A 25,037-nucleotide genomic window follows, 5' to 3' on the forward strand; every position below is an offset into this window, starting at 1 on the left:
GGCGTGTTGGAGTGGTGCCACATAAATGTTGGATATTGAAGTGACAGCAACATGTTAATCCACGTCCAAAGGTGCCAAAAATATGTGTGTTATGTCCAAAATATGCCCCAAACCACAGCCTGTGTTAAACACGGATTTATGAACGATGGTCCAGGCTGGGTATGAAACAAATATTATGCAGCGTTCTAAGCGTGCTAGTTAATGATCCGCACCATAGTGATTAAGCATGATGGACAATCTGGATAGCAGTCACCATCCTCTAGTTCACATGCACAAATCTGTATGGGCTGTAGGATGATTGAATAACTGACAGTAAATAGGGGTAGGTTAGGTGTTTATTACTAGAGTAATTGTAACAACAACTACAACTGAAAAGCTCTCTATACCACACGTGATCCTGTAATCATATTATTATATCATGGGTATTAGATCCAAATGGAAGTTATATAAATTATCTCAGTGCAAATACTCATTATCTCAGTGCAAAACACTCTATTCAGTGCAATATGAAAGGACAAGCAATGATGGCAAAATAACTTTCTGGTGAGTATACCAATTACAAATAGCTCACTATTCCACATCCATTGTATTTGTTAAATTGTGTATGCAAAGGAATGCTTGGTATAAATCATATAGACACAAGTCAAATTATCCACATTAATTTGTTGCATACACATATAATGTGACAGGAAAAAAGATCTCACACCAAAATGTATCGAGTGAATTTGTTGCATATGCAAAGCTGGTAAAAAAAAATGTAGCAGAAGTTGCAGGGAAGAGAAAAGAAGGCACTCCAATCTTATAATAACAAGCCAATTGTTTCAATTAATTTGTTACATGCATATCTCAGACCAAAAAATGTATCAATGAGTTTGTTACATCTGTGAGCTGGTAGGAGAAATAGCAGAGGGTTGCAGGGGAGAGAGAACGGCACTCCTGTTGACGGAGTAATGAGGCAGCTGCTGTTCACTGTGTGACATGCACAGAGCCGGCCTTAGGCATAGGCAAACTAGGCAAATGACTAGGGAATTTGGCATGCTTAGGGGCACCAGCAGCTTCTGCTGATTAAAATGATATGCAGCATGCCTATATTCTGTGTGTGACTGTGGCTGTATCTGCATACAAAATGCTACGTTGCAGTGTATTCCTGGAAATCACTGCAATGTAGCATTTTGTATGCAGATGCAGCCACAGTCGCACACAGAATATAGGCACGCCGCATATCATTTTAATCAACAGAAGCTGCTTGTGCATCTTAGCCACATAGTAATGCAAATAAGATGCATTTTCATAAACAAAAGTCGCCCAATGTTAGCAGAGCTGCCAGCTGACTCATGCCAGGCATCTCCTGCAGAACTAGCGTGGTGCTAGGGGGCACCAGCCAAAATCTTGCCTAGGGCATCATATTGGTTAGGGCTGGCTCTGGACATGCATTATACAGTGAATGAGCGTGCAGCAATTGCACCTGAGGGTTGGAAACCAGTGGATTGCTTCTGCTTTTGCTAAGACAACTCTGGACACCCTGATATATCAGCGCAGGGAATCCTACAAGTAGTGATTAACAATGAGAGAGCAAGAAATGGAAAAGACAAGGGGGAGGTATTGATAGGGGAATAAATAGTAGCACTACACAGTAGCCGAGTTCATGCTGCTACACTGCATTATAAACATTGGTGCAGTGTGAGCGTTAAACTTGCATGCGCCGCTTAGTGCTAGAAGAAAGGTAGTTAGGTGACAGAATTAAGACCCTAATGGGAGTGGTAATCCTGATACCGATTAGCATTGCAGGACTAGATCACTCCTCATGCGGTCCCGCAGTAAGTCACTCGAAAAGGGCCAAGATACCGGTCATTGGCTGGTGTGGAAGTGAGTAGTCCTAGTATTGCACTGAGAGTGCGGCGCCCGTCTGTGAACGGATAATGCTCACCAGCTGCCTCATTACACCGTCAACAGGAGTGCCTTTCTCTCTCCCCTGCAACCCTCTGCTATTTCTCCTACCAGCTCACAGATGTAACAAACTCATTGATACATTTTTTTGGTCTGAGATATGCATGTAACAAATTAATACCCCTTTCACATCGCAAAAATAACCCGGTATATTGCCGAGTTTGAGCCGTGTCAACCCGGTTTGAGGTGCAGTGTGAAAGCGCCATTATGAATTTACCGTGTCAAACAACCCGGTATTTCAACCCGTGTAAAAAGAAGGATCCTACACGGTTCAGAACCGGTTCATTTGGCAGTGTGAAAGCCTCAGACCCGCTATATTCAACCCGGTAATCTTAAAAAGGAGGTGAAAGGTTGTCTCCCTGCATGATGTCACCTGTCTGAACCCGGAAATAAACAGGCAGCACGCTTTAAACAGTGTTTTTATTTATACTACATTCACAGTGCTGCATTGCTACAGTGCTTGGAGAATATGGCAAACTGGAGTGAGGATGAGGTTAGGGAGCTGTTACGGATAAGAGGGGAGTCGGAAATCACCCACCAAATGAACAAGCTGCAGAATGTGAGAAGCTCAAATATCCTCTCACAGGCTGAATCCAAGAGCAGTACAGCAGAGACTATCACAAAGTCTATAGAGACATGTGCTGTGTCGGCCATGATTGCTGCACTACTGAGCACTCCCGAGCCCCTCCTTGTAATACCTTTCAAACCTCATCAATAGGAGACAGAAAAGTCCATTTATAATGAGATCACAAATGTTTTCAAAGGGTGAACCGGTTTCAGTGTGAAAGGCACCAACCCGGGAATAACCCGGTAATAACACGGTTCCAAACTGCAATGTGAAAGGGGTATAGCGTGTTCAGACCCGGGTCGGAAGCGTGTTCAAAAGCCGGTTCTTTACCGGGTTAGCGATGTGAAAGCGGTATAATTGAAACAATTGGCTTGTTATTATAAGATTGGAGTGCCTTCTTTTCTCTCCCCTGCAACTTCTGCTACATTTTTTTACCAGCTTTGCATATGCAACAAATTCACTCGATACATTTTGGTGTGAGATCTTTTTTCCTGTCACATTATATGTGTATGCAGCAAATTAATGTGGATAATTTGACTTGTGTCTATATGATTTATACCAAGCATTCCTTTGCTTACACAGTTTAACAAATACAATGGATGTGGAATAGTGAGCTATTTGTAATTGGTATACTCACCAGAAAGTTATTTTGCCATCATTGCTTGTCCTTTCATATTGCACTGAATAGAGTGTTTTGCACTGAGATAATGAGTATTTGCACTGAGATAATTTATATAACTTCCGTTTGGATCTAATACCCGTGATATAATAATATGATTACAGGATCACGCGTGGTATAGGGAGCTTTTCAGTTGTAGTTGCTGTTACAATTACTCTAGTAATTAACACCTAACCTACCCCTATTTACTGTCAGTTATTCAATTATCCTACAGCCCATACAGATTTGTGCATGCGAACTAGAGGATGGTGACTGCTATCCAGATTGTCCATCATGCTTAATCTCTATGGCGCGGATTATTAACTAGCACGCTTAGAATGCTGCATAAAATTTGTTTCATACCCAGCCTGGACCATCGTTCATAAATCCGTGTTTAACACAGGCTGTGGTTTGGGGCATATTTTGGACATAACACACATATTTCTGGCACCTTTGGACGTGGATTAACATGTTGCTGTCACTTCAATATCCAACATTTATGTGGCACCACTCCAACACGCCATATGGAAACGGGTATGGTTTAGGAACCAACAGTGTCCATCCCGTATGCTGATATCATCAGGTACAGGAGATATTCTACATACTGCACTCACCTCCCACACGTGACCAATACATTTCACACGGAAACACGGTTGTGAATTATTTTATTAATACATGTACAGGTTTGTGTCCTGTTTGTATTGTGGCATCATATTTTAAAGATCAATTAAAAGTTAAATTTTAGATGACATTGTTACAATGAGTGCCCCCCAAAAAACGAGAGTTCCTTACTTCTTCTTTTCACAAACATTAGTATGATAGGAAAGGCTCTGCCTCACCTGCCTCACCCCACTGCACGTCACTGGTGCTGGGGGCACAGCTGTCCCGGGCCCAGCCTCTCTTACAGAGAAAGGTGGGCCCGGGAATGCTCATGCAGCCACCTGCCCGCCAGCCGCCGTCCACGCCGTTTCGCGGTCGTCCCCGCTGTTCTGCCATTGTCCTCCGACCCTCAGCAGCTCTGTATTGAAAACTTCCCTCCCAAAATGGCCCCCGCTACAGAGGAGACAGTTATTGAAGGTACTAGAGGAGCCCTCTAGTATCTTGAATAACTGTCTCCCCTGAGGCGGCGGCCATTTTGCGAGGGACGTTTTCAATACAGCTGCAGGAGGACGAAGGAGAGCTGCAGAACAGCGGGGAAGGAGGCCGGCAGGCAACGGCATCAGCATCCCAGGCCCTCCCGACAGCGGCACATGTATGTATGCATGCATGCATACCTCCCAACATGACCCTTTCCAGGAGGGACAAAATGCTCTGCTCCTGGACTTCTCAATTTATGATTGGAGGAAAAAATATTTAAGACAGTGTGCAGTTTAACCACACATGCAGCTAGAATAATGTGTATAAGGAAAACACCCAGAATACCCAGAAGACAGTAATTTATGATTGGCAGCACCTGTGTTGAACAGGTTAATGGATAAGAACAGTGTTTCAGCACAGGTGATGGCAATTATAAATTTAGAGGGAAGTCTAGCAGTAGAACGCTCTGTCCCTCCTGGAAAGGGTCATGTTGGGAGGTATAATGCATGTGTGTGTATATAACACTAACACTTACACACACACACACACACACACGCGTGTGTTAACTGGTGCAGTTCTAAAGTGGACTCCTCCACAGTGGGGGGGCTGCCTATTTTGTCAGTCCCGGGCCCCGCAATTTCTGATGGCAGCCCTGGGAGAAGTCACCCATAGCAACCAACCAGCTTCTAGCTACCATTTATCAAGTTTATGCTATTAAATTATTGAGAAAAGCAGAGGATTACTATGGGCAACTCCCCCCCCCACCCCTCTTTAGGAGGCTTGATACATCTTTGTTATTTTCCCCAATTTTTTAAAGGGAGGGGCTATATCCTTTGTTTTGTCTTGAGAAAACATGGGGTTATTACTCTTTAAGCAACACTTATTTGTTAAGGTGGGTTCGATATGTGTGACCGGTGGACGGTATGCCGGCAGTCACAATACCGAAGCCGGCATTCTGATCTTTAAAATCTTGAAAGGGGCGAAGGTAAATAAGTTATCCCCTCCTACCTTACTCTAACCCTCCAGTCTAACCCTATCTTCCCCCTTAGTGCCTAACTCTAACCTCACCCCAGACACAGCCTAACCCTAACCCCCGCAGGTGGCACTTAAAGATTACCTCCCCCACCAGCCCTAACCTGCCCGCTATACTTATAGTCGAGGTGCCGGCTGTTGGGATTCCGGCGTCAGCATTCTGAGTGCCGGTATCTTAAACAAATCCCATTAAGGCTTCTTCTGTTAAAACCATTCATAGAAACTACCTGATACAAAAAAGACTCCTGATGTTTAAACATTAAGGAGCCTTGTTTCTAGAAAATACCTATCACATGATGATAAATCTACCCCTTACCAGGGTAGTGTTAGATTTTATTTTAAATTTCATAAATTAAAAGTTCACCGGTGTCCCACACACAAAGAAGGCAGCCATTATGAGCATCACTGAGGGAGCTGTACCTCTGTTGTATCCCCAGCTCAGAGCACAAAATGGCTGCCTCCACCATGTGTATAGAGGACTTTAATACTAAATAGTGAAAATAATTAGTGTTACCTGTGTCCCCAGGCTTGAACTTGTACTTATTCATCTGAATAAATGTTACGTTGACTTTTGGGGCCACCACCACATCCCTTCGCTCTATGTAATTGAAATCCCCACCCGTTGCGTTGATAGTAATAAACACTGGAACAGCCGCTGACACCAAAGGTACCTGCACAGAGAAATAAAAACTAAAAACTGAGTCATATATGGGAGTAAAATTATTACATGTTGTATGAATTACAGATAGAGCATATCATTTAGAGAATTTCTAGATTTGCAGCAGGAAATAGAATATACCTATTGGGAAAATTGCAGAAATACCGTGAAATCTTGCTTTATTTCCTGCACTGCACATGCTCAGAGTAATGCAGGGCCATGGGCATATTAGTTATATCTACAATATGGCTGACATGGGCAGTAATGGAGTACTCTCAGGAAGACCACGTGCGGTGAGGGTATGTTGACACAACAGTGGGCTATGGAGAGCTGTGTTCAGGCATATCATTTGGATGTAGAATAGGGTAGGTGCAAGGGGGCAGAGATGAATAATTTTATTATCATCATCATCTTATCCCGCGTAAGGATCTGGACAGGCACACAGCAAAATGCCTACTACTCTGCATAGGGCAAATGTACGCATTTTGGGGCATATTCAGGTTGGATCGCAAATCGCAATCTAACTGGACATATTGTGATTGACTCACGGGCGCATGCGCAGCGCCCGTTCTGCATCCATGCACCCGCACTTTCTGTGGGGGGGCCGCAGAAAATGCGATCAACTCTGCCCGTCAATCAGGCAGAGGCGGTCACGCGCGCGGGGTGGGTGACAGAGTGTTGCATGGGCGGAGCCGGCCAAATGGGGGGCAATGCGGCGTATGCGGGAGCGTGATCGCGGCGGCTGCATGTCGTCACACGCATCTGCCATGATCGGGAACATTGTAGTGGGCCTCCTGCGGGTGCATCTAAGCTACGCCGACATGAGGCATCTCTAATTCCTGTGTTGTAGCAGAAATTTAGATGCAATCGCAATCTCTGCTTCATCAAGGGGTGGAGGTGGCGGTCAGCATGCTGGGCGTCCTTGACCTGCGATTGGCGTCCTCCAGCATGCTAGCAAAAGGATTGCAAATTCTGCTAATTAGCAGAATCTGCAATCCTTCTTGAATTGGTATCCGGACTCCAGGTCAACAGCACAAAGGTCGACACACCTTAGGTCGACGTCAATTGGTCGACACACCTTAGGTCGACATGGAAAAAAGGTCGACAGGAACAAGGTAGACATTGAAAAAGGTTGACATGAGTTTTTCACGATTTTTTTCTTTTTTTGAACCTTTTCATACTTAACGATCCACGTGGACTATGATTGGAACGGTAAAGTGTGCCGAGCGAAGCGGTAGCGGAGCGAAGGCACCATGCCCGAAGCATGGCGAGCGAACGCGGTGCACTAATTGGGGTTCCTGGTCACTCTACGAAGAAAACGACACCAAAAAAACATAAAAAACTCATGTCGACCTTTTTCCATGTCGACCTTGTTCCTGTCGACCTTTTGTCCATGTCGACCTTTTGTCCATGCCGACCTAAGGTGTGTCGACCAATTGGCGTCGACCTAAGCTGTGTCGACCTTTGTGCTGTCGACCCTCAGTCCCAGACCCTTGAATTAGGCCCTATATGTGTGCCTGAAATGCAGTAACACTGTAGCACACATGGCTGATTCCTGTCACCAGTCCCTTTGTGTGTCCCGATGGAGGCCTGAGACAGAGGACCACATGAAGGAAAAAGATCTGTCCCATGAAAGCTGGATACCTACAGAACAGAAGCCCAGGAGAGTCCTGATTTTGCAAAGGAGAAACCCATGGGGTAGATTTATCAATCGTCGTTATGGGGGAGAAGTGGTATCAGCGCCCGTTATGTGTCCTGATATCGCTTCTCCCCCATGTATTACAGTGGTGGTGCGGGCTGAATGACAGCTGGCAGGGCAATTTAGCACTGACTGTTTAGACACCTGCAGCCGTAACACCCACAGCAGGATAGCGCTGTCCCTGGCTGCGGCCGGCCCTGAGCAACAGTACACAGTAGATCTTGCCATAGTAGCGAGATCCCGCACATGCCCAGTGGAGATGGCTGGGCAGAGAGACAGTGCATTAGCACTAAGCTGGTGCGCTGTGTGCTCAGACGGAGGATTGCCGGATTGGGATGGGGTGGAGGGGTCACTCCCTCGCTCTGGTAGAAGATGTTCTTACTTATCGTTGATGTACCTTCCTTCACCTCAGTAATGTGGTGAGGCAGGAAGTGCTTGTGCCACTATAGCATATATCCCCCCATGTCTGCTAAAGCAACCACTTGGAGCCAGGGCGGCATCCCACCTCTGATGAACTGCAACCAGGGGAGACTTATCAAAGGTTGGAGAGAGATAAAGCTCCTTGCACGCATTTTTCACACACAGCCTAGAAAGTGACAGTTAGGGAAAACTTCATCTCCCTCCAAGCTCTGATATGTCTCCACCGAAGTGACGTGCTGAGGAGGCAATACCAGCAGTACAAGGTCTATGTGCTGTCATGTTTGTCCACTACAGTGGAATTGGCTTACTGTACTGTAGTTACACATTTGAGCAGGTGAATAAACAAATGAACACTCTCTGGGCCTTATTTAACAACGTGTCATAATAAATTACCAGTGGCGCATTCAATTAGTATCGCAACGATACTAGCGAATATGCTGTTGGTATTTACTCACCTCTCCGGTGAGCTCTGGTGAGGTCCAGCGACATCCCCCTCCTCATCGCATTCCCCCCACTATCGCTGCCAGCAACAGGCTGCCGTGTCATGCACAGTGGGACCCGGAACTGCTAAAGGGGTTATGTCTCGTTTTAAATGGAACCCTCTAGGTCACAGGTTCTCAAACTCGGTCCTCAGGACCCCACACAGTGCATGTTTTGCAGGTCTCCTCACAGAATCGCAAGTGAAATAATTTGCTCCACCTGTGGACATTTTAAAATGTGTCAGTGAATAATGAATACACCTGTGCACTTGCTGGGTTACCTGCAAAACATGCACAGTGTGGGGTCCTGAGGACCGAGTTTGAGAACCACTGCTCTAGGTCACAGGTTCTCAAACTCGGTCCTCAGGACCCCACACAGTGCATGTTTTGCAGGTCTCCTCACAAAATCACAAGTGACATAATTAGATCCAACTTTTAAAATGTTTCAGTGAGTAATTAATACACCTGTGCACTTTCTGGGTTACCTGTAAAACATGCACTGTATGGGGTCCTGAGGACCGAGTTTGAGAACCACTGCTCTAGGTCATGGGTCTTCAACCTGTGGCCCTCCAGATGCTGTGGAACTACACATCTCAGCATGCACTGCTTCTGTTTTAGCATGCCTTAATAGCAAAACTGTGGCAGGGCATGCTGGGATGTGTAGTTCCACAGCATCTGGAGGGCCACAGGTTGAAGACCTATGCTCTAGGCGGTCAGGTTTGTTGTTTTCTTGTTGCTCAACTTTTCATTGGTTAACAATTTAAGGTAATTTAAATAAACTCAAAATCCAGCTGGGCATTCACTATACAATTATCTGGCAGACCATCTGTCCAATCTGGGTGGTTATAATGAAAATCTGGGAATGTATGGGAGCAAACGATAATTGACCATTTGCTCCAATATATTGGAAAATGACCCCCCCCCCCCCAACAAAAAAAAAAAAAATAAGATTTTACTTACCGATAAATCTATTTCTCATAGTCCGTAGTGGATGCTGGGGACTCCGTCAGGACCATGGGGAATAGCGGCTCCGCAGGAGACAGGGCACAAAAGCAAGCTTTTAGGATCACATGGTGTGTACTGGCTCCTCCCCCTATGACCCTCCTCCAAGCCTCAGTTAGGTACTGTGCCCGGACGAGCGTACACAATAAGGAAGGATCTTGAATCCCGGGTAAGACTCATACCAGCCACACCAATCACACCGTACAACTTGTGTTTTGAACCCAGTTAACAGTATGATAACAATGAAGTAGCCTCTAAAAAAGATGTCTCACAACAATAATAACCCGATTTTTTGTAACAATAACTATGTACAAGTAATGCAGACAATCCGCACTTGGGATGGGCGCCCAGCATCCACTACGGACTATGAGAAATAGATTTATCGGTAAGTAAAATCTTATTTTCTCTAACGTCCTAGTGGATGCTGGGGACTCCGTCAGGACCATGGGGATTATACCAAAGCTCCCAAACGGGCAGGAGAGTGCGGATGACTCTGCAGCACCGAATGAGAGAACTCCAGGTCCTCCTCAGCCAGGGTATCAAATTTGTAGAATTTTGCAAACGTGTTTGCCCCTGACCAAGTAGCTGCTCGGCAAAGTTGTAAAGCCGAGACCCCTCGGGCAGCCGCCCAAGATGAGCCCACCTTCCTTGTGGAATGGGCATTTACAGATTTTGGCTGTGGCAGGCCTGCCACAGAATGTGCAAGCTGAATTGTACTACAAATCCAACGAGCAATAGTCTGCTTAGAAGCAGGAGCACCCAGCTTTTTGGGTGCCTACAATATAAACAGCAAGTCAGACTTTCTGACTCCAGCCGTCCTGGAATTATATATATATATATATATATATATATATATATATATATATATATATATATATATATATATATATATATATATATATATATATATATATATATATTTTCAGGGCCCTGACAACGTCTAGCAACTTGGAGTCCTCCAAGTCCCTAGTAGCCGCAGGCACCACAATAGGTTGTTTCAGGTGAAACGCTGACACCACCTTAGGAAGAAACTGGGGACGAGTCCGCAGTTCTGCCCTGTCCGAATGGAAAATCAAATATGTGCTTTTGTAAGACAAAGCCGCCAATTTTGACAATCGCCTGGCCGAGGCCAGGGCCAACAGCATGGTCACTTTCCATGTGAGATATTTCAAATCCACAGATTTGAGTGGTTCAAACCAATATGATTTGAGGAATCCCAACACTACGTTGAGATCCCACGGTGCCACTGGAGGCACACAAGGGCTGTATATGCAATACTCCCTTGACAAACGTCTGGACTTCAGGAACTGAAGCCAATTCTTTCTGGAAGAAAATCTATAGGGCCGAAACTTGAACCTTAATGGACCCCAATTTGAGGCTCATAGACACTCCTGTTTGCAGGAAGTGCAGAAATCGACCTAGTTGAAATTTTTTCGTGGGGCCTTCCTGGCCTCACCCACGCAACATATTTTTACCACATGTGGTGATAACGTTGTGCGGTCACCTCCTTCCTGGCTTTGACCAGGGTAGGTATGACCTCTTCCGGAATGCCTTTTCCCTTAGGATCCGGCGTTCAAACCGCCATGCCGTCAAACGCAGTCGCGGTAAGTCTTGGAACAGACAAGGTCCCTGCTGGAGCAGGTCCTTTCTTAAAGGCCGATGCCACGGTTCCTCTTGGAACAGACATGGTACTTGCTGAAAGCAAATCCCTTCTTAGCTCCCGAGGCCATTAGTCCTCTGTGAGCGTCTCTTGAAGTTCCGGTTACCAAGTCCCTCTTGGCCAATCTGGAGCCACGAGTATAGTTCTTACTCCTCTATGTCTTATAATTCTCAATACCTTGGTTATGAGAAGCAGAGGGGGGAACACATACACCGACTGTTACACCCACGGTGTTACCAGGACGTCCACAGCTATCGCCTGAAGGTCTCGTGACCTGGCGCAATACCTGTCCCATTTTTTGTTCGGGCGGGACGCCATCATGTCCACCTTTGGTCTTTCCCAACGGTTCACAATCATGCGGAAAACTTCCCGATGAAGTTCCCACTCTCCCGGGTGGAGGTCGTGCCTGCTGAGGAAGTCTGCTTCCCAGTCGTCCACTCCCGGAATGAACACTGCTGACAATGCTATCACATGATTTTCCGCCTAGCGAAAAATCCTTGCAGTTTTGCCACTGCCCTCCTGCTTCTTGTGCCGCCCTTTCTGTTTACGTGGGCGACTGCCGTGATGTTATCCCACTGGATCAATACCGGCTGACCTTGAAGCAGAGGTCTTGCTAAGCTTAGAGCATTATAAATTTGCTCTTAGCTCCAGTATATTTATGTGGAGAGAATTCTCCAGACTTGATCACACTCCTTGTGTGACTGCTCCCCAGCCTCTCAGGCTGGCCTCCGTGGTCACCAGCATCCAATCCTGAATGCCGAATCTGCGGCCCTCTAGAAGATGAGCACTCTGTAATCACCACAGGAGAGACACCCTTGTCCTTGGATATAGGGTTATCCGCTGATGCATCTGAAGATGCGATCCGGACCATTTGTCCAGCAGATCCCACTGAAGAGTTCTTGCGTGAAATCTGCCGAATGGAAGCGCTTCGTAATAAGCCACCATTTTTACCAGGACTCTTGTGCAATGATGCACTGACACTTTTCCTGGTTTTAGGAGGATCCCGATTAGCTCGGATAACTCCCTGGCTTTCTCCTCTGGGAGAAACACCTTTTCCTGGACTGTGTCCAGAATCATCCCTAGGACCAGCAGACGTGTCGTCGGAACAACTGCGGTTTTGGAATATTTAGAATCCACCCGTGCTGTCGTAGAACTACTTGAGATAGTGCTACTCCGACCTCCAACTGTTCTCTGGACCTTGTTCTTATCAGGAGGTCGTCCATTTTCTTTGAAGACGAATCCTCCTTTCGGTCATTACCTTGGTAAGGACCCGGGGTGCCTTGGACAATCCAACGGCATCGTCTTGAAACTGATAGTGACAGTTCTGTACCACGAACCTGAGGTACCCTTGGTGAGAAAAGGCAAATTTTGGGACATGGAGGTAAGCATCCCTGATGTCCCGGGACACCATATAGTCCCCTTGTTCTTTGCTATCACTGCTCTGAGTGACTCCATCTGGATTTGAACCCTTGCAAGTGTTCAAATTTTTCAGATTTAGAATAGGTCTCACCTAGCCTTCAGTACCACCATATAGTGTGGAGTAATACCCCTTTCCTTGTTGTCGGAGGGGTAATTTTATTATCACCTGCTGGGAATACAGCTTGTGAGTTGTTTTCAATACTGCCTCCCTGTCGGAGGGAGACATTGGTACAGCAGACTACAGGAACCTGCGAGGGGGGAAACCTCTCGACATTCCAATCTGTACCCCTTGGATACTACTTGTAGGATCCAGGGGTCCTGTACGGTCCCAGCGTCATGCTGAGAACTTGGTAGAAGCGGTGGAGGGCTTCTGTTCCTGGGAATGGGCTGCCTGCTGCAGTCTTCTTCCCTTTCCTCTATCCCTGGGCAGATATGACTCTTATAGGGACGAAAGGACTGAGGCTGAAAAGACGGTGTCTTTTTCTGCAGAGATGTGACTTAGGGTAAAAAACGGTGGATTTTCCAGCAGTTGCCCTGGCCACCAGGTCCCATGGACCGACCCCAAATAACTCCTCCCCTTTATACGGCAATACATCTTTGTGCCGTTTGGAATCTGCATCACCTGACCACTGTCGTGTCCATAAACATCTTCTTGCAGATATGGACATCGCATTTACTCTTGATGCCAGAGTGCAAATATCCCTCTGCGCATCTCGCATATATAGAAATGCATCCTTTAAATGCTCTATAGTCAATAAAATACTGTCCCTGTCAAAGGTATCAATATTTTTAGTCAGGGAATCCGACCAAGCCACCTCAGCTCTGCACATCCAGGCTGAGGCGATCGCTGGTCGCAGTATAACACCAGCATGTGTGTGTATACTTTTTAGGATATTTTTTAGCCTCCTATCAGCTGGCTCCTTAAGTACGGCCCTATCCGTAGATGGTACCGCCACTTGTTCTGATAAGCGTGTGAGCGCCTTATCCACCCTGAGGGGTGTTTCCCACCGCGCCTTAACTTCTGGCGGGAAAGGGTATACCGCCAATAATTTTCTATCGGGGGAAACCCACGCATCATCACACACTTCATTTAATTTATCTGATTCAGGAAAAACTACAGGTAGTTTTTTCACCTCACACATAATACCCTTTTTTTGTGGTATTTGGAGTATCAGAAATATGTAACACCTCCTTCATTGCCCTTAACGTGTGGCCCTAAAAGAAAATACGTTTGTTTCTTCACCGTCGACACTGAAATCAGTGTCCGTGTCTGGGTCTGTGTCGACCGACTGAGGTAAATGGGCATTTTACAGCCCCTGACGGTGTTTGAGACGCCTGGACAGATACTAATTTGTTCGCCGGCCCTCTCATGTCGTCAACCGGCTTGCAGCGTGTTGACATTGTCACGTAATTTCCATAAATAAGCCATCCATTCCGGTGTCGACTCCCTAGAGAGTGACATCACCATTACAGGCAATTTGCTCTTCCTCCTCACCAATATTTTCCTCATACATGTCGACACACACGTACCGACATACAGCACACACATAGGGAATGCTCTGATAGAGGACAGGACCCACTAGCCCTTTGGGGAGACAGAGGGAGAGTTTGCCAGCACACACCAAAACGCTATAATTATCCAGGGACAACCTTTATATAAGTGTTCCTTTTATAGCATTTTAATATATATATATATATCGCCAAATCAGTGCCCCCCCTCTCTGTTTTAACCCTGTTTCTGTAGTGCAGTGCAGGGGAGATCATGGGAGCCTTCCCACCAGCCTTTCTGTGAGGGAAAATGGCGCTGTGTGCTGAGGAGAATAGGCCCCGCCCCCTTTTCGGCGGGCTTCTTCTCCGGAGTTTTAGATATCTGGCAGGGGTTAAATACATCCATATAGCCTCAAGGGCTATATGTGATGTATTTTTCGCCATACAGGTATTATACATTGCTGCCCAGGGCGCCCCCCCCAGCGCCCTGCACCCTCCGTGACCGCTGTGTGAAGTGTGCTGACAACAATGGCGCACAGCTGCAGTGCTGTGCGCTACCTGATGAAGACTGAGAGTCTTCTGCCGCCTGGTTCCGGACCTCTTCAGCATCTGCAAGGGGGGTCGGCGGCGCGGCTCCGGGACGAACCCCAGGGCAAGCCCTGTGTTCCGACTCCCTCTGGAGCTATGTCCAGTAGCCTAAGAATCCAATCCATCCTGCACGCAGGTGAGTTGAAAATCTCTCCCCTAAGTCCCTCGATGCAGTGAGCCTGTTGCCAGCAGGACTCACTGAAAATAAAGAACCTAAAAACTTTTTCTAAGCAACTCTTTAAGAGAGCCACCTAGATTGCACCCTTCTCGGCCGGGCACAAAAACCTAACTGAGGCTTGGAGGAGGGTCATAGGGGTAGGAGCCAGTACACACCATGTGATCCTAAAAGCTTGCTTTTGTGCCCTGTCTCCTGCGGAGCCGCTATTCCCCATGGTCCTGACGGAGTCCCCAGCATCCACTAGGACGTTAGAGAAAAGCAAATATAACTTGTGCAGAGAGAGTTAGATTTGGGTGGGATGTGTTCAAATTGAAATCTAAATTGCAGTGTAAAGATAAAACAGCCAGTATTTACCATGCACAGAAACAAAATGACCCACCCAAATCTAACTCTCTCTGCACATGTTATATCTGCCCCACCTGCAGTGCACATGGGGGGTCATTCCGAGTTGATCGCTCGCTAGCTGTTTTTAGCAGCCGTGCAAATGCATAGTCACCGCCCACCGGGGAGTATATATTTGCTGTGCAAGGGTGCGATCGCTTTTGCAGCCGAGAGATGCAAACACAATTTGTGCAGTTTCTGAGTAGCTCAGAACTTACTTAGCTGCTGCGATCACTTCAGCCTGTTCAGTCCCGGAATTGACGTCAGACACCCGCCCTGCAAACTCCTGGACATGCCTGCATTTCTCCAACCACTCCCAGAAAACGGTCAGTTGACACCCAGAAACGCCTCCTTCCTGTCAATCTCTTTGCGAACGCCCGTGCGAACGGATTCGTCGTAGAGTCCATCACTAGGCGCCAATCCGCTTTGCACTCGTACGACGCGCCTGCGCATTGCAGTGCATACGCATGCGCAGTTCGGCCTTGATTGCTGCGCTGTGAAAATCCCGAGCGTGTGATCAGGTCGGAATGACCCCCATGGTTTTACCCATTAGAGAAAGATTTTGCTGCAGCGATCAGGTCTGAATTAGGCCCTTAATTTGATTCTATGGGAAAACCGCGACTGAGAATGGATCACAGCCTCCCTCGGCATAGTGCATCACAGGAGCAAATACTGCAAGGAAGTAGCAGGATACATCTGTAATAAATGCAGTGCTTCAAACATGTTTTTCTTTTCATCCAATGTATAAATTCCTAAACTGAAGTTTTTAAAACCTATAAAATCCTAAAACAAGGATTGAAAAAAAACTAATTTTAGTTTTTAGATCCTAAAAATCCAGGGCCTATAAACAACATAACCTTACAGGGGTTAATGGTTGCAATTTTTTTTTAAGTACTCTGAAACTTTGGACTTCCTACTAACCGCAAGTAAACTGTTAGTAGCCATGAAACCCTGAATCGTCTATGTTGGCACAGTGTTAGCAGGGCCACTAGGTGTGTGCGGAGGGGGCACCACACATAGCGCTGCATGGTAGGGGGCGCTGTTGGCAGCACTTGTCAATTATCTGTTTTAATTACTTTCAATTGCAGCTTCCCCCTTTTTGAAACCCAGCATCTCCTGACCGCCACTGTCTCCTATCCTGACCCCTAACTGGGGTCCATTTAGTGTCATGGGGATGAACCAAAGCTCTCAAACCAAGTGGGAGAGTGCTGAGGGTCTTGCAGAACTGATTGACCAAACTGAAGGTCCTCAGAGGCCAAAGTATCGAACTTATAGAACTTATCAAACATGTTTGAACCTGACCAAGTAGCTGCTCGGTAGAGCTGAAAATCTGAGACACCCCGGGCAGACGCCCAGGAAGAACCCACCGACATAGTAGGGTTGGCCTGTACAGATCTTGGAATCGGCAAACCTGCCGTAGAATAAGCATGCTAGTAAGCCTGATCCAGCGAGCAATAGACTGCTTTGAAGCAGGACACCCAATTTTATTGGGATCATAGAGAACAAACATTGAGTCCGATTTTCTGTGACGAGCTGTCCGCTTCACATAGATCTTCAAAGAGCGCACAACATCCAAGGACTTTGAAGTAGCAGAGGTGTCAGTAACCACTGGAACCACAATAGGTTGGTTGATATGAAATGCAGACACCACCTAAGGAAGAAATTGCTGACAAGTTCTTAGTTCAGCTCTATCTTCATGAAAAATCAAATAGGAACTTTTGTGAGACAAATCCCCCAGCTCCGACACGCGTCTTGCTGAAGCTAAGGCCAACAGTGTGACGGTCTTCTACATGAGAAACTTTGTCATCCTCCTGTAAAGACTCAAACCATCCTTTCAAAATTGTCTGAACCTCAGGGAGAGAAGCCAATTGTTTCTGGAAGAAAATGGATAAGGACGAAATTTGGACTTTTATGGAGCCCAAACCTAGGCCCACATCCACACCCTACTGCAGAAAAAGCAGAAAACATCCCAGTTGAAATTCCACCGCAGGAAATTTCCTGTTCTCACACCACAAGACGTAGTTTTTCCAAATACGTTGGTAATGTTTAGACTTTACCCCCTTTCTGGCATTGAATCAAGCTTGGAATAACCCTGTCCGGGATTCCTTTCTGGGCTAGAATTTGACGCTCAACTTCCATGCCGTCAAATGTAGCCGTGGTAAGTCTTGATAGACAAACAGCCCCTGTTGCAGAAGATCCTTGCGAAGAGGATCTGAATCTCCAGTAGATCCGCGTAACAGGCCCTTCTTGGCGAGTCCAGAGCAATGAGAATTGCTTAAATCTTTTCCCTTTTTATTCTTTTGAGAATTCTTGGGATCAATGGAAGTGGTGGAAACACGTACACTATCTGGTAGACCCATGGAGTCACTAGAGCATCCACTGCAACTGCCTGTGCGTCTCTCAACCTGGAACAATACCGCTTGAGCTTCTTGTTGAGACGAGAGGCCATCATGTCGATCTGTGGAATTCCCCACCGACGTGTCAAGCACCTGAACACCTCCGTGTGAAGGCCCCACTCTCCTGGGTGGAGGTTGTGTCTGCTGAGGAAGTCTGCTTCCCAGTTGTCTACTCCCAGAATGAAGATTGCTGACAGCGCCACAGCATGTCTTTCTGCCCAGAGGAGAATCCTTGTTACCTCTGACATTGCTGCTCTGCTCTTCGTTCAGTCCTGTCGGTTTATGTACGTTACCGCCGTCACATTGTCCAACTGAAACTGAATATCGTGATCTTGAAGAAGGTGTGAAGCCTGTGGAAGGGCATTCTATATGGCCCTTAGTTCCAGAATGTTGATTGGAAGAATGGTTTCCTGACTTGACCATTTTCCTTGGAACTGTTTCCCTTAAGTGACTGCTACCCAACCTCTGAAGCTTGCGTCTGTGGATAGCAGAATCCAATTTTGAATCCCAAACCTTCGGCCCTCGGTCAGGTGAGAAGTCTGAAGCCACCGCTGAAGAGAAATCCTGCCTTTTGGCGACAGACGTATCCTCTGGTGCATGTGAAGATGCGATCCGGACCATTTGTCCAACAGATCCAGCTGGAAGGGTCTTGCGTGAAACCTTCCATACTGCAGTGCCTCATAAGAGGCTACCATCTACCCCAGAAGGTGAATGCATATATGCACCGATATATGGGTTGGTTTTAGAACATCCCGCACCATCGTCTGGATTACCAATGCCTTTTCTAATGGAAGGAATACCTTCTGTGCCTCCGTATCCAGTATCATCCCTAGGAACGGAAGCCTCCATGTTGGTTCCAGGGGAGATTTTGGTAGTTTCAGAATTCACCTGTGATCCTGGAGTAGTCGGGTTGAGAGGGCAATGTTGTCCAAAAACCTCTCCCTGGATGGTGCTTTTATCAGCAGATAGTCCAGGTACGGTATTATGTTCACTCCTTGTTTGCGGAGGAGAAACACCATCTATGACATTACCTTGGCGAACACCCTCGGTGTTGTGGAGATGCCAAATGGCAGGGCCTGGAACTGGTAGTGACAGTCCTGTAATGCAAACCTTAGATAAGCCTGATGAGGAAGCCAAATCGGAATATGCAGGTAAGCATCCTTGATATCAAGAGACACCAGGAATTCCCCCTCCTCCAGACCTGAGATCACCGCTCTCAGAGACTGCAGCTTGAATTTGAACACCTGTAAGTACGGGTTCAGTGACTTGAGGTTTAAAATGGGCCTTAGCGAACCGTCCCGTTTCGGTACCATAAACAGGTTGGAATAATAACACTTGTTTTGCAGCTGAAGTGGAACTGGAACAATGACCCGAGTCAGTGCCAGTTTTTGAATTGCTTCCTGTAAAGTCATAGTTACATAGTATCTAAGGTTGAAAAAAGACCATTGTCCATCGAGTTCAACCTATGTGTGGTCTCCTATGCAGGATTATTTTATCTAATTTTTTTTGACAGATGCTGAAGTCAGCCGTTGCATTATATCCCTTTTTATAGTAACTATAGTGAATGACTATGCACCATAACCCTGGATACCCTTATCCATTAGGAATTTATCTAACCCATTCTTAAAGTTGTTGACAGAGTCCACCCTTACAACTCCCTCAGGCAGGATATTCCATAAACGTACTGTCCTAAGCGTGAAAAAGTCTTTACGCCGTATTGTGTGGAATCTCCTCTCCTCTAACCTGAGCGAGTGTCCACGAGTCCTCTGTGTTGATCTAACCAAAAACAGGTCCCGCGCAAGCTCTGTGTATTGTCCCCTTATATATTTGTAGATGTTGATCATGTCCCCTCTTAGTCTCCTCTTTTCCAATGTAAACATGCCTAGTCTTTCAAGCCTTTCCTCGTATTCCAGCGTCTCCATGCCCTTAATTAGTTTGGTCGCTCGCCTCTGAACCTTTTGTAGCTCCAGGATATCCTTTTTGTAGTAGGGTGCCCAGAATTGTACACAGTATTCAAGGTGTGGCCTCACCAGTGATTTATATAACGGGAGTATAACACCCTCGTCCCTTGCATCAATTCCCCATTTTATGCATGCTAATATCTTATTAGCCTTCTTTGCTGCAATCCTACTTTGGGTACTGATGCCTGGCTTGCTATCTATGAGAACACCTAAGTCCTTTTCCAGTACAGTATCCCCTAATTTTACCCCATTCAGTATGTAGGTGTTATTTTTGTTCCTGCTATCACAGTGCATTACCTTACACTTGTCTGTTTTGAAGCACGTTCTCCATTTGGCTGCCCATGCTTCTAATTTAACTAAGTCATTCTGAAGACACTCAGCATCCTCCTCTGTATTTATAGCCTTACACAGTTTGGTATCATCTGCAAAAATTTACACCATGCTCTCTAGACCTTCTGATAGTTCATTAATGAAAATGTTGAACAATAGCTGTCCTAATACAGAGCCTTGTGGCACACCACTTAACACTTCAGTCCAATTTGAAAGAGATCCATTAACCACAATGTTCTGCTCCCTATTATCTAACCAATTTTTGACCCAAGTGCATATTGTGGTTCCTAGCCCTATTTCTTGTAGCTTGTATATAAGTCGCATGTGTGGTACTGTGTCGAAAGCTTTGGCAAAATCTAAAAATATTACATCCACCTCTTTACCCTGATCAAGGTTTGCACTTACTGTTTCATAAAAATCAAGTAAGTTGGTTTGACTGGATCTGTTCTTCACAAATCCATGTTGATTCCTTTTAAGACCTTATTGACTTCAAGGAACTTCTGATACTATCACTTAGAATACCTTCCAGTACTTTCCCCACTAGATGTAAGACTAACTGGTCTATAATTACCCGGTTCAGCTTTACTTCCCTTTTTGAATATAAGCACTACTTCCGCTATACGCCAGTCTTTGGGAACCATACCTGATATAACTGAATCTTTAAAGATCATAAATAGGGGTTTTGAAAGTTCAGAGTGAAGCTCCATTAGAACCCTTAAGTGAATTCCATTGGGCCCAGGTGACTTATTAATCTTTAAATGTTTTAATCGGTCACAGACTACCTCCTCACTTAAATAAGTACCTATCAGTGGGATATTCTCATTATTGAGATTGTGTGTTAGTCCCTAAATTAAATCCTCTCAAGTAAATACTGTTGAAAAAAACTCATTTAGTGGGTCTGCTATGTCATTATCATTTTTGATTAAGACTCCAAGCTTGTCTTTTAAAGGGCCTATACTCTCCTTCTTTAATCTTTTGCTATTAATGTATTTAAATATTTTTTTGGGATTCCTTTGCTACTAGTTTTTCAGTTTCTACTTTAGCCGCTCTTATTTCTTTTTTGCATATTTTGTTACAGTCCTTATAGTGCCGAAATGATTCCGCATTCCCATCAGATTTGTTTTTTTTAAATGCTCACCTTTTCTTTCCCATAAGTTCCTTTATCTTTTTATTAAGCCACATCGGTTTATGATTTTTAATCCTTTTTTTTTTTCTGCTCGTAGGAAGAAATTTGAGAGTATTTTTAGCTAGCAGTGATTTTAATACATCCAATTTCTCTGTAGTTTTTTTTTCCTAGAAACAAACCTTCCCATTCAATATCCCTTAAGGTTTCCTTCATCCTTTCAAAGTTGGCTTTGCTAAAGTTTAGAGTCCTAGTTGAGCCAGTATAGGAATGTTTATGAAAACTTATATTGAATGTGACCATATTGTGGTCGCTTTTACCTATGGGCTCCCCTACTATAATATCTGATACCAATTCCCCATTGTTTGTTAATACTAGGTCTAAGATTGCATTGTACCTGGTAGGTTCCTCAATTAGTTGAATTAAGTAGTTATCATTAAGTGTGTTTATAAACATATTACCCCTAGCAGTGTCACATGAATCGTTTTTCCAGTTTATCTCTGGATAGTTAAAATCTCCTATCACTACTATATCACCTACTCCTGCTGCTCTTTCAATTTGCTTCAATAACAATTCCTCATCAGATACATTAATACCAGGCAGCCTGTAGCATACAACCAATACTACCTTTTTTATTCCCTTTTTGCCGCATGCAATTTCTACCCATTATGACTCGACAGTGTCTACAGTACCCTCCTGTATATCTTCCCGTATTTCAGGTTTTAAAAATGGTTTTACGTAAAGACACACCACTCAACCCCTTTTATTTAGTCTGTCTCTCCTAAACAGCGTATAGCCCTCTAGATTGACTATGATGACTATCATGAGATTTCGTCACACCAAGTTTCAGTAATGCCTATAATATCATACTGTTTGCTTGCTGCAAGTATTTCTAGTTCACCCTTTTTACCAGTAATGCTTCTAGCGTTTACATACATACAACTAAGATAAGTATTTTCCCTTGCGTTAGGGACATCTTTCACCTTATGTAGCAATGATGACCTGTAATCATCATTGGTTAGTGCTTTGGTAAAATCTCTTTTAGTACCCATGTTAGTAACCTTAACGCCTGCTCTTACCCTCCCCCCAACTTCTCCCCCATTTCGTTTGCTGCCGCCATCCCCACTATTCTCACTGCATGACCCGTAGCTTCTAGCTAAACCCTCCCCCCAGGCTCCTAGTTTAAAAACTCGTCCTACCTTCTAACCATCCTTCCCCCAGGACCGCTGCCCCCTCCTCATTCAGGTGCAATCCATCATGACAAAAAAGATGGGCCTGATTGAGAAGTCCGCCCAGTGTTCTAGGAACACGAACCCGTCTTTCCTGCGCCATTCCCTAAACCACACATTTACCTCCCTAAATCTCCCTCTGCCTCCCTGGACTAGCGCGTGGCACGGGTAATAATTCGGAGAATATTACCTTATATGTCCTTGCCTTATGAGGGTAATTCTGAGTTGATCGCAGCAGCAAGTTTGTTAGCAATTGGGCAAAACCATGTGCTTTGCAGGGGGGGCAGATATAACATTTGCAGAGAGAGTTAGATTTGGGTGGGTTATTTTGTTTCTGTGCAGGGTAAAAACTGGCTGCTTTATTTTTACACTGGAATTTAGATTTCAGTTTGAATATACCCCACCCAAATCTAACTCTCTCTGCACATGTTATATCTGCCCCTCCTGCAGTGCACATGGTTTAGCCCAACTGCTAACAAATGTGCTGCTGCGATCAACTCAGAATTAGGCCCTAAGTTTCTTGCCTATGTCCCTATAGTCTTTCTTAAGGACACCCCACCTTCCGCTAACTTTGTCATTGGTGCCAACATGCACCAAGACCGCCGGGTCTTTCCCAGCCCCTCCCAACAATCTATCTACCCAGTCCGCGATGTGCCGCACCCGAGCACCCGGGAGACAACAGACTGTACGGCGATCGTGGTCCCGGTAGCAGATTGCCCTATCTGCCTTCCTGATGATAGAATCCCCTACCACCACAATCTGGCTAGGTACCTCACTGTCTTTTATCCCAACTGCGCCAGCGGGACCGCTCCTCTGGATGCTAGAGGGAACAGTCTCCTCCGGCACCGTCAATTCCTCACTATCATCCTCCGATTCCTCGTCCAGTCATGCAAATTTATTCGGGTTTGATAGTTCAGAGATGTCGAGCTTCACCCTCTTTTTCTTCCTTCTAACTGTCACCCAGCTGGCTACCTGATTTTCCTCTTCTGCCTGTGACCGTTCCCTCAGCTCCTCCATCGTTCTAGTTCCTGCTCGAGATTGTGATTCTCCCTCAGTCGCGTAACGGTTTGCTCTAGATCCGTTACTTGGGCTTCCAGGGCAACTGTTCGCACACACCTCGTGCAGATGTAATCACACTGTGACAGTTGCTCCAGGTGTGCGTACATCTTGCACGACATGCACTGAGTGAGGTCCCCAATCTCAGCCCCACCCATAGTGTTTGGAAGGTCTAACTCCCTGTTACACTCAACAGAAAAAGAAGCAAAAAAGAATAAAGAAGAAGCAAAACAATCTGGGGAAAAAAAAAACCACTTACTTATACAATAACTAAGTTGGGCTTATACTTATCTATCTTTGTGCGATCCTTGATCCTTCGCTTTTATGCAGCCGTAGTCCTCAGTTCCTCCCAGTTCCTCCAGTGGCAGAAGCTGTAATGACAGCAGTCTCTGTCCCCTTTTGTCCTCTCCTCTGTTGACTACAGCAGCCAACTTCGTCGTCCCCTTGTGCAGCTCAGTAGAGGGTTCTGACCCCACAGGCTGGTTATGGTGAAATACAATATGCAGCAGCATCCCCGGAGGTTCCTAGTACACACACAAAAACACAGAAACAAAACAGGCACCCTACACACCAAAAAACTCTGCCCCTCACACACTCTCAAGACTCACCCCCTTGCTCACACACTGGTCGCAACCCCTCACACACACTAATCTCAGCCCCCCACCCACACACTAATCTCAGCCCCTCTCTCACACACAATTAGTAGCCCCTCAGTCACACACTACTCTCTGTCCCTCACTCACACAAGCTTAAAGCCCCTTGATATCCCTTTTTTTCACTTTTTACACTGAGAGTGGCAGCAGCAGCAGCTGCTACACTAGCTGCGCTCCGCTCCGACCCTCCTTACTGCGCTCTGCTCTGACCGGATCTGTGCTGACCAGCTCTCTATCCCACAATCCGGCGCCCAATACCTCTGGCCCAGATCCGGCACCCCCCGATCCGATCCCCCTCTGACCCAATCTGGCACCCCTCCAGCAGCTCCTCTCACACACACACACTCCTCTCACATGCACATGCTCCTCTCACACAAACGCGCTCCTCTCACACAGATGCGCTCACACGCGTGTCTGACCCCTGCCTGACTCTCGCACTGTGTCACTTCCGGTTCCGGTTCACGGACAGTCTCCTACTCCTCACGGGACAGCATCTCCTCAATATGTCATACTTGCTTCTTGAGAAGCTGGTAAGCCTGGTTTGAAGAATCTATGAGGTGGGAGTTCCTGAAACTCCAGTCTGTAGCCCTGGGCGATAAGGCCTTTGACCCAGGGATCCTGGCATGATGTTGTCCATATGTGACTGAAATATTTTAATCGGGCTTCCACCTGCCTGTCTCCCAGGCAGTGCGGTCCACCGTCATGCTGTAAGCTTTGAGGAAGCAGATCTGGAGTTTTGTTCCTGTGAACCTGCAGTTGCTAGTTTTTTGGGTTAACCTCTATTGCCTTTGAAGGCTGTAGAAGAACCTTTGGTGTTACGTTTAAATTTGGCTGTACGAAAGGACTGCAGAGTTGGATCAGAGTAGGTCTTCCTAGCTAGGAGGGCTGTGGAAGGAAGGTATGTAGCTGTAGTCTTTGATATCGACTTCATCTCCAAACAGGGCCTCACCTGTGAAGGCTTTCCACGCCTTTCCTGGAATCCGCATCTGCAGTCCACTGGCGTAGCCACAAGCCTCTGCATGCTGACACTGCCAT

At 46.0% G+C, this 25,037-nt stretch overlaps 1 protein-coding gene across 5 annotated transcripts in view; it reads right to left on the reverse strand.

Moving 5' to 3' along the window:
* LOC135056795 (alpha-2-macroglobulin-like) overlaps positions 1-25,037 on the reverse strand; it is a 325,812-nt gene that overhangs the window by 284,574 nt on the left and 16,201 nt on the right. For all 5 annotated transcript variants that reach the window (XM_063962392.1, XM_063962390.1, XM_063962389.1 and 2 more), the window contains exon 3: positions 5,797-5,953. In XM_063962392.1, the coding sequence (XP_063818462.1) occupies positions 5,797-5,953 (157 nt within the window). The remainder of the gene's footprint in view (positions 1-5,796; positions 5,954-25,037) is intronic.

Source organism: Pseudophryne corroboree, chromosome 3, assembly GCF_028390025.1.
Source record: "Pseudophryne corroboree isolate aPseCor3 chromosome 3, aPseCor3.hap2, whole genome shotgun sequence".
Classification (NCBI taxonomy): domain Eukaryota; kingdom Metazoa; phylum Chordata; class Amphibia; order Anura; family Myobatrachidae; genus Pseudophryne; species Pseudophryne corroboree.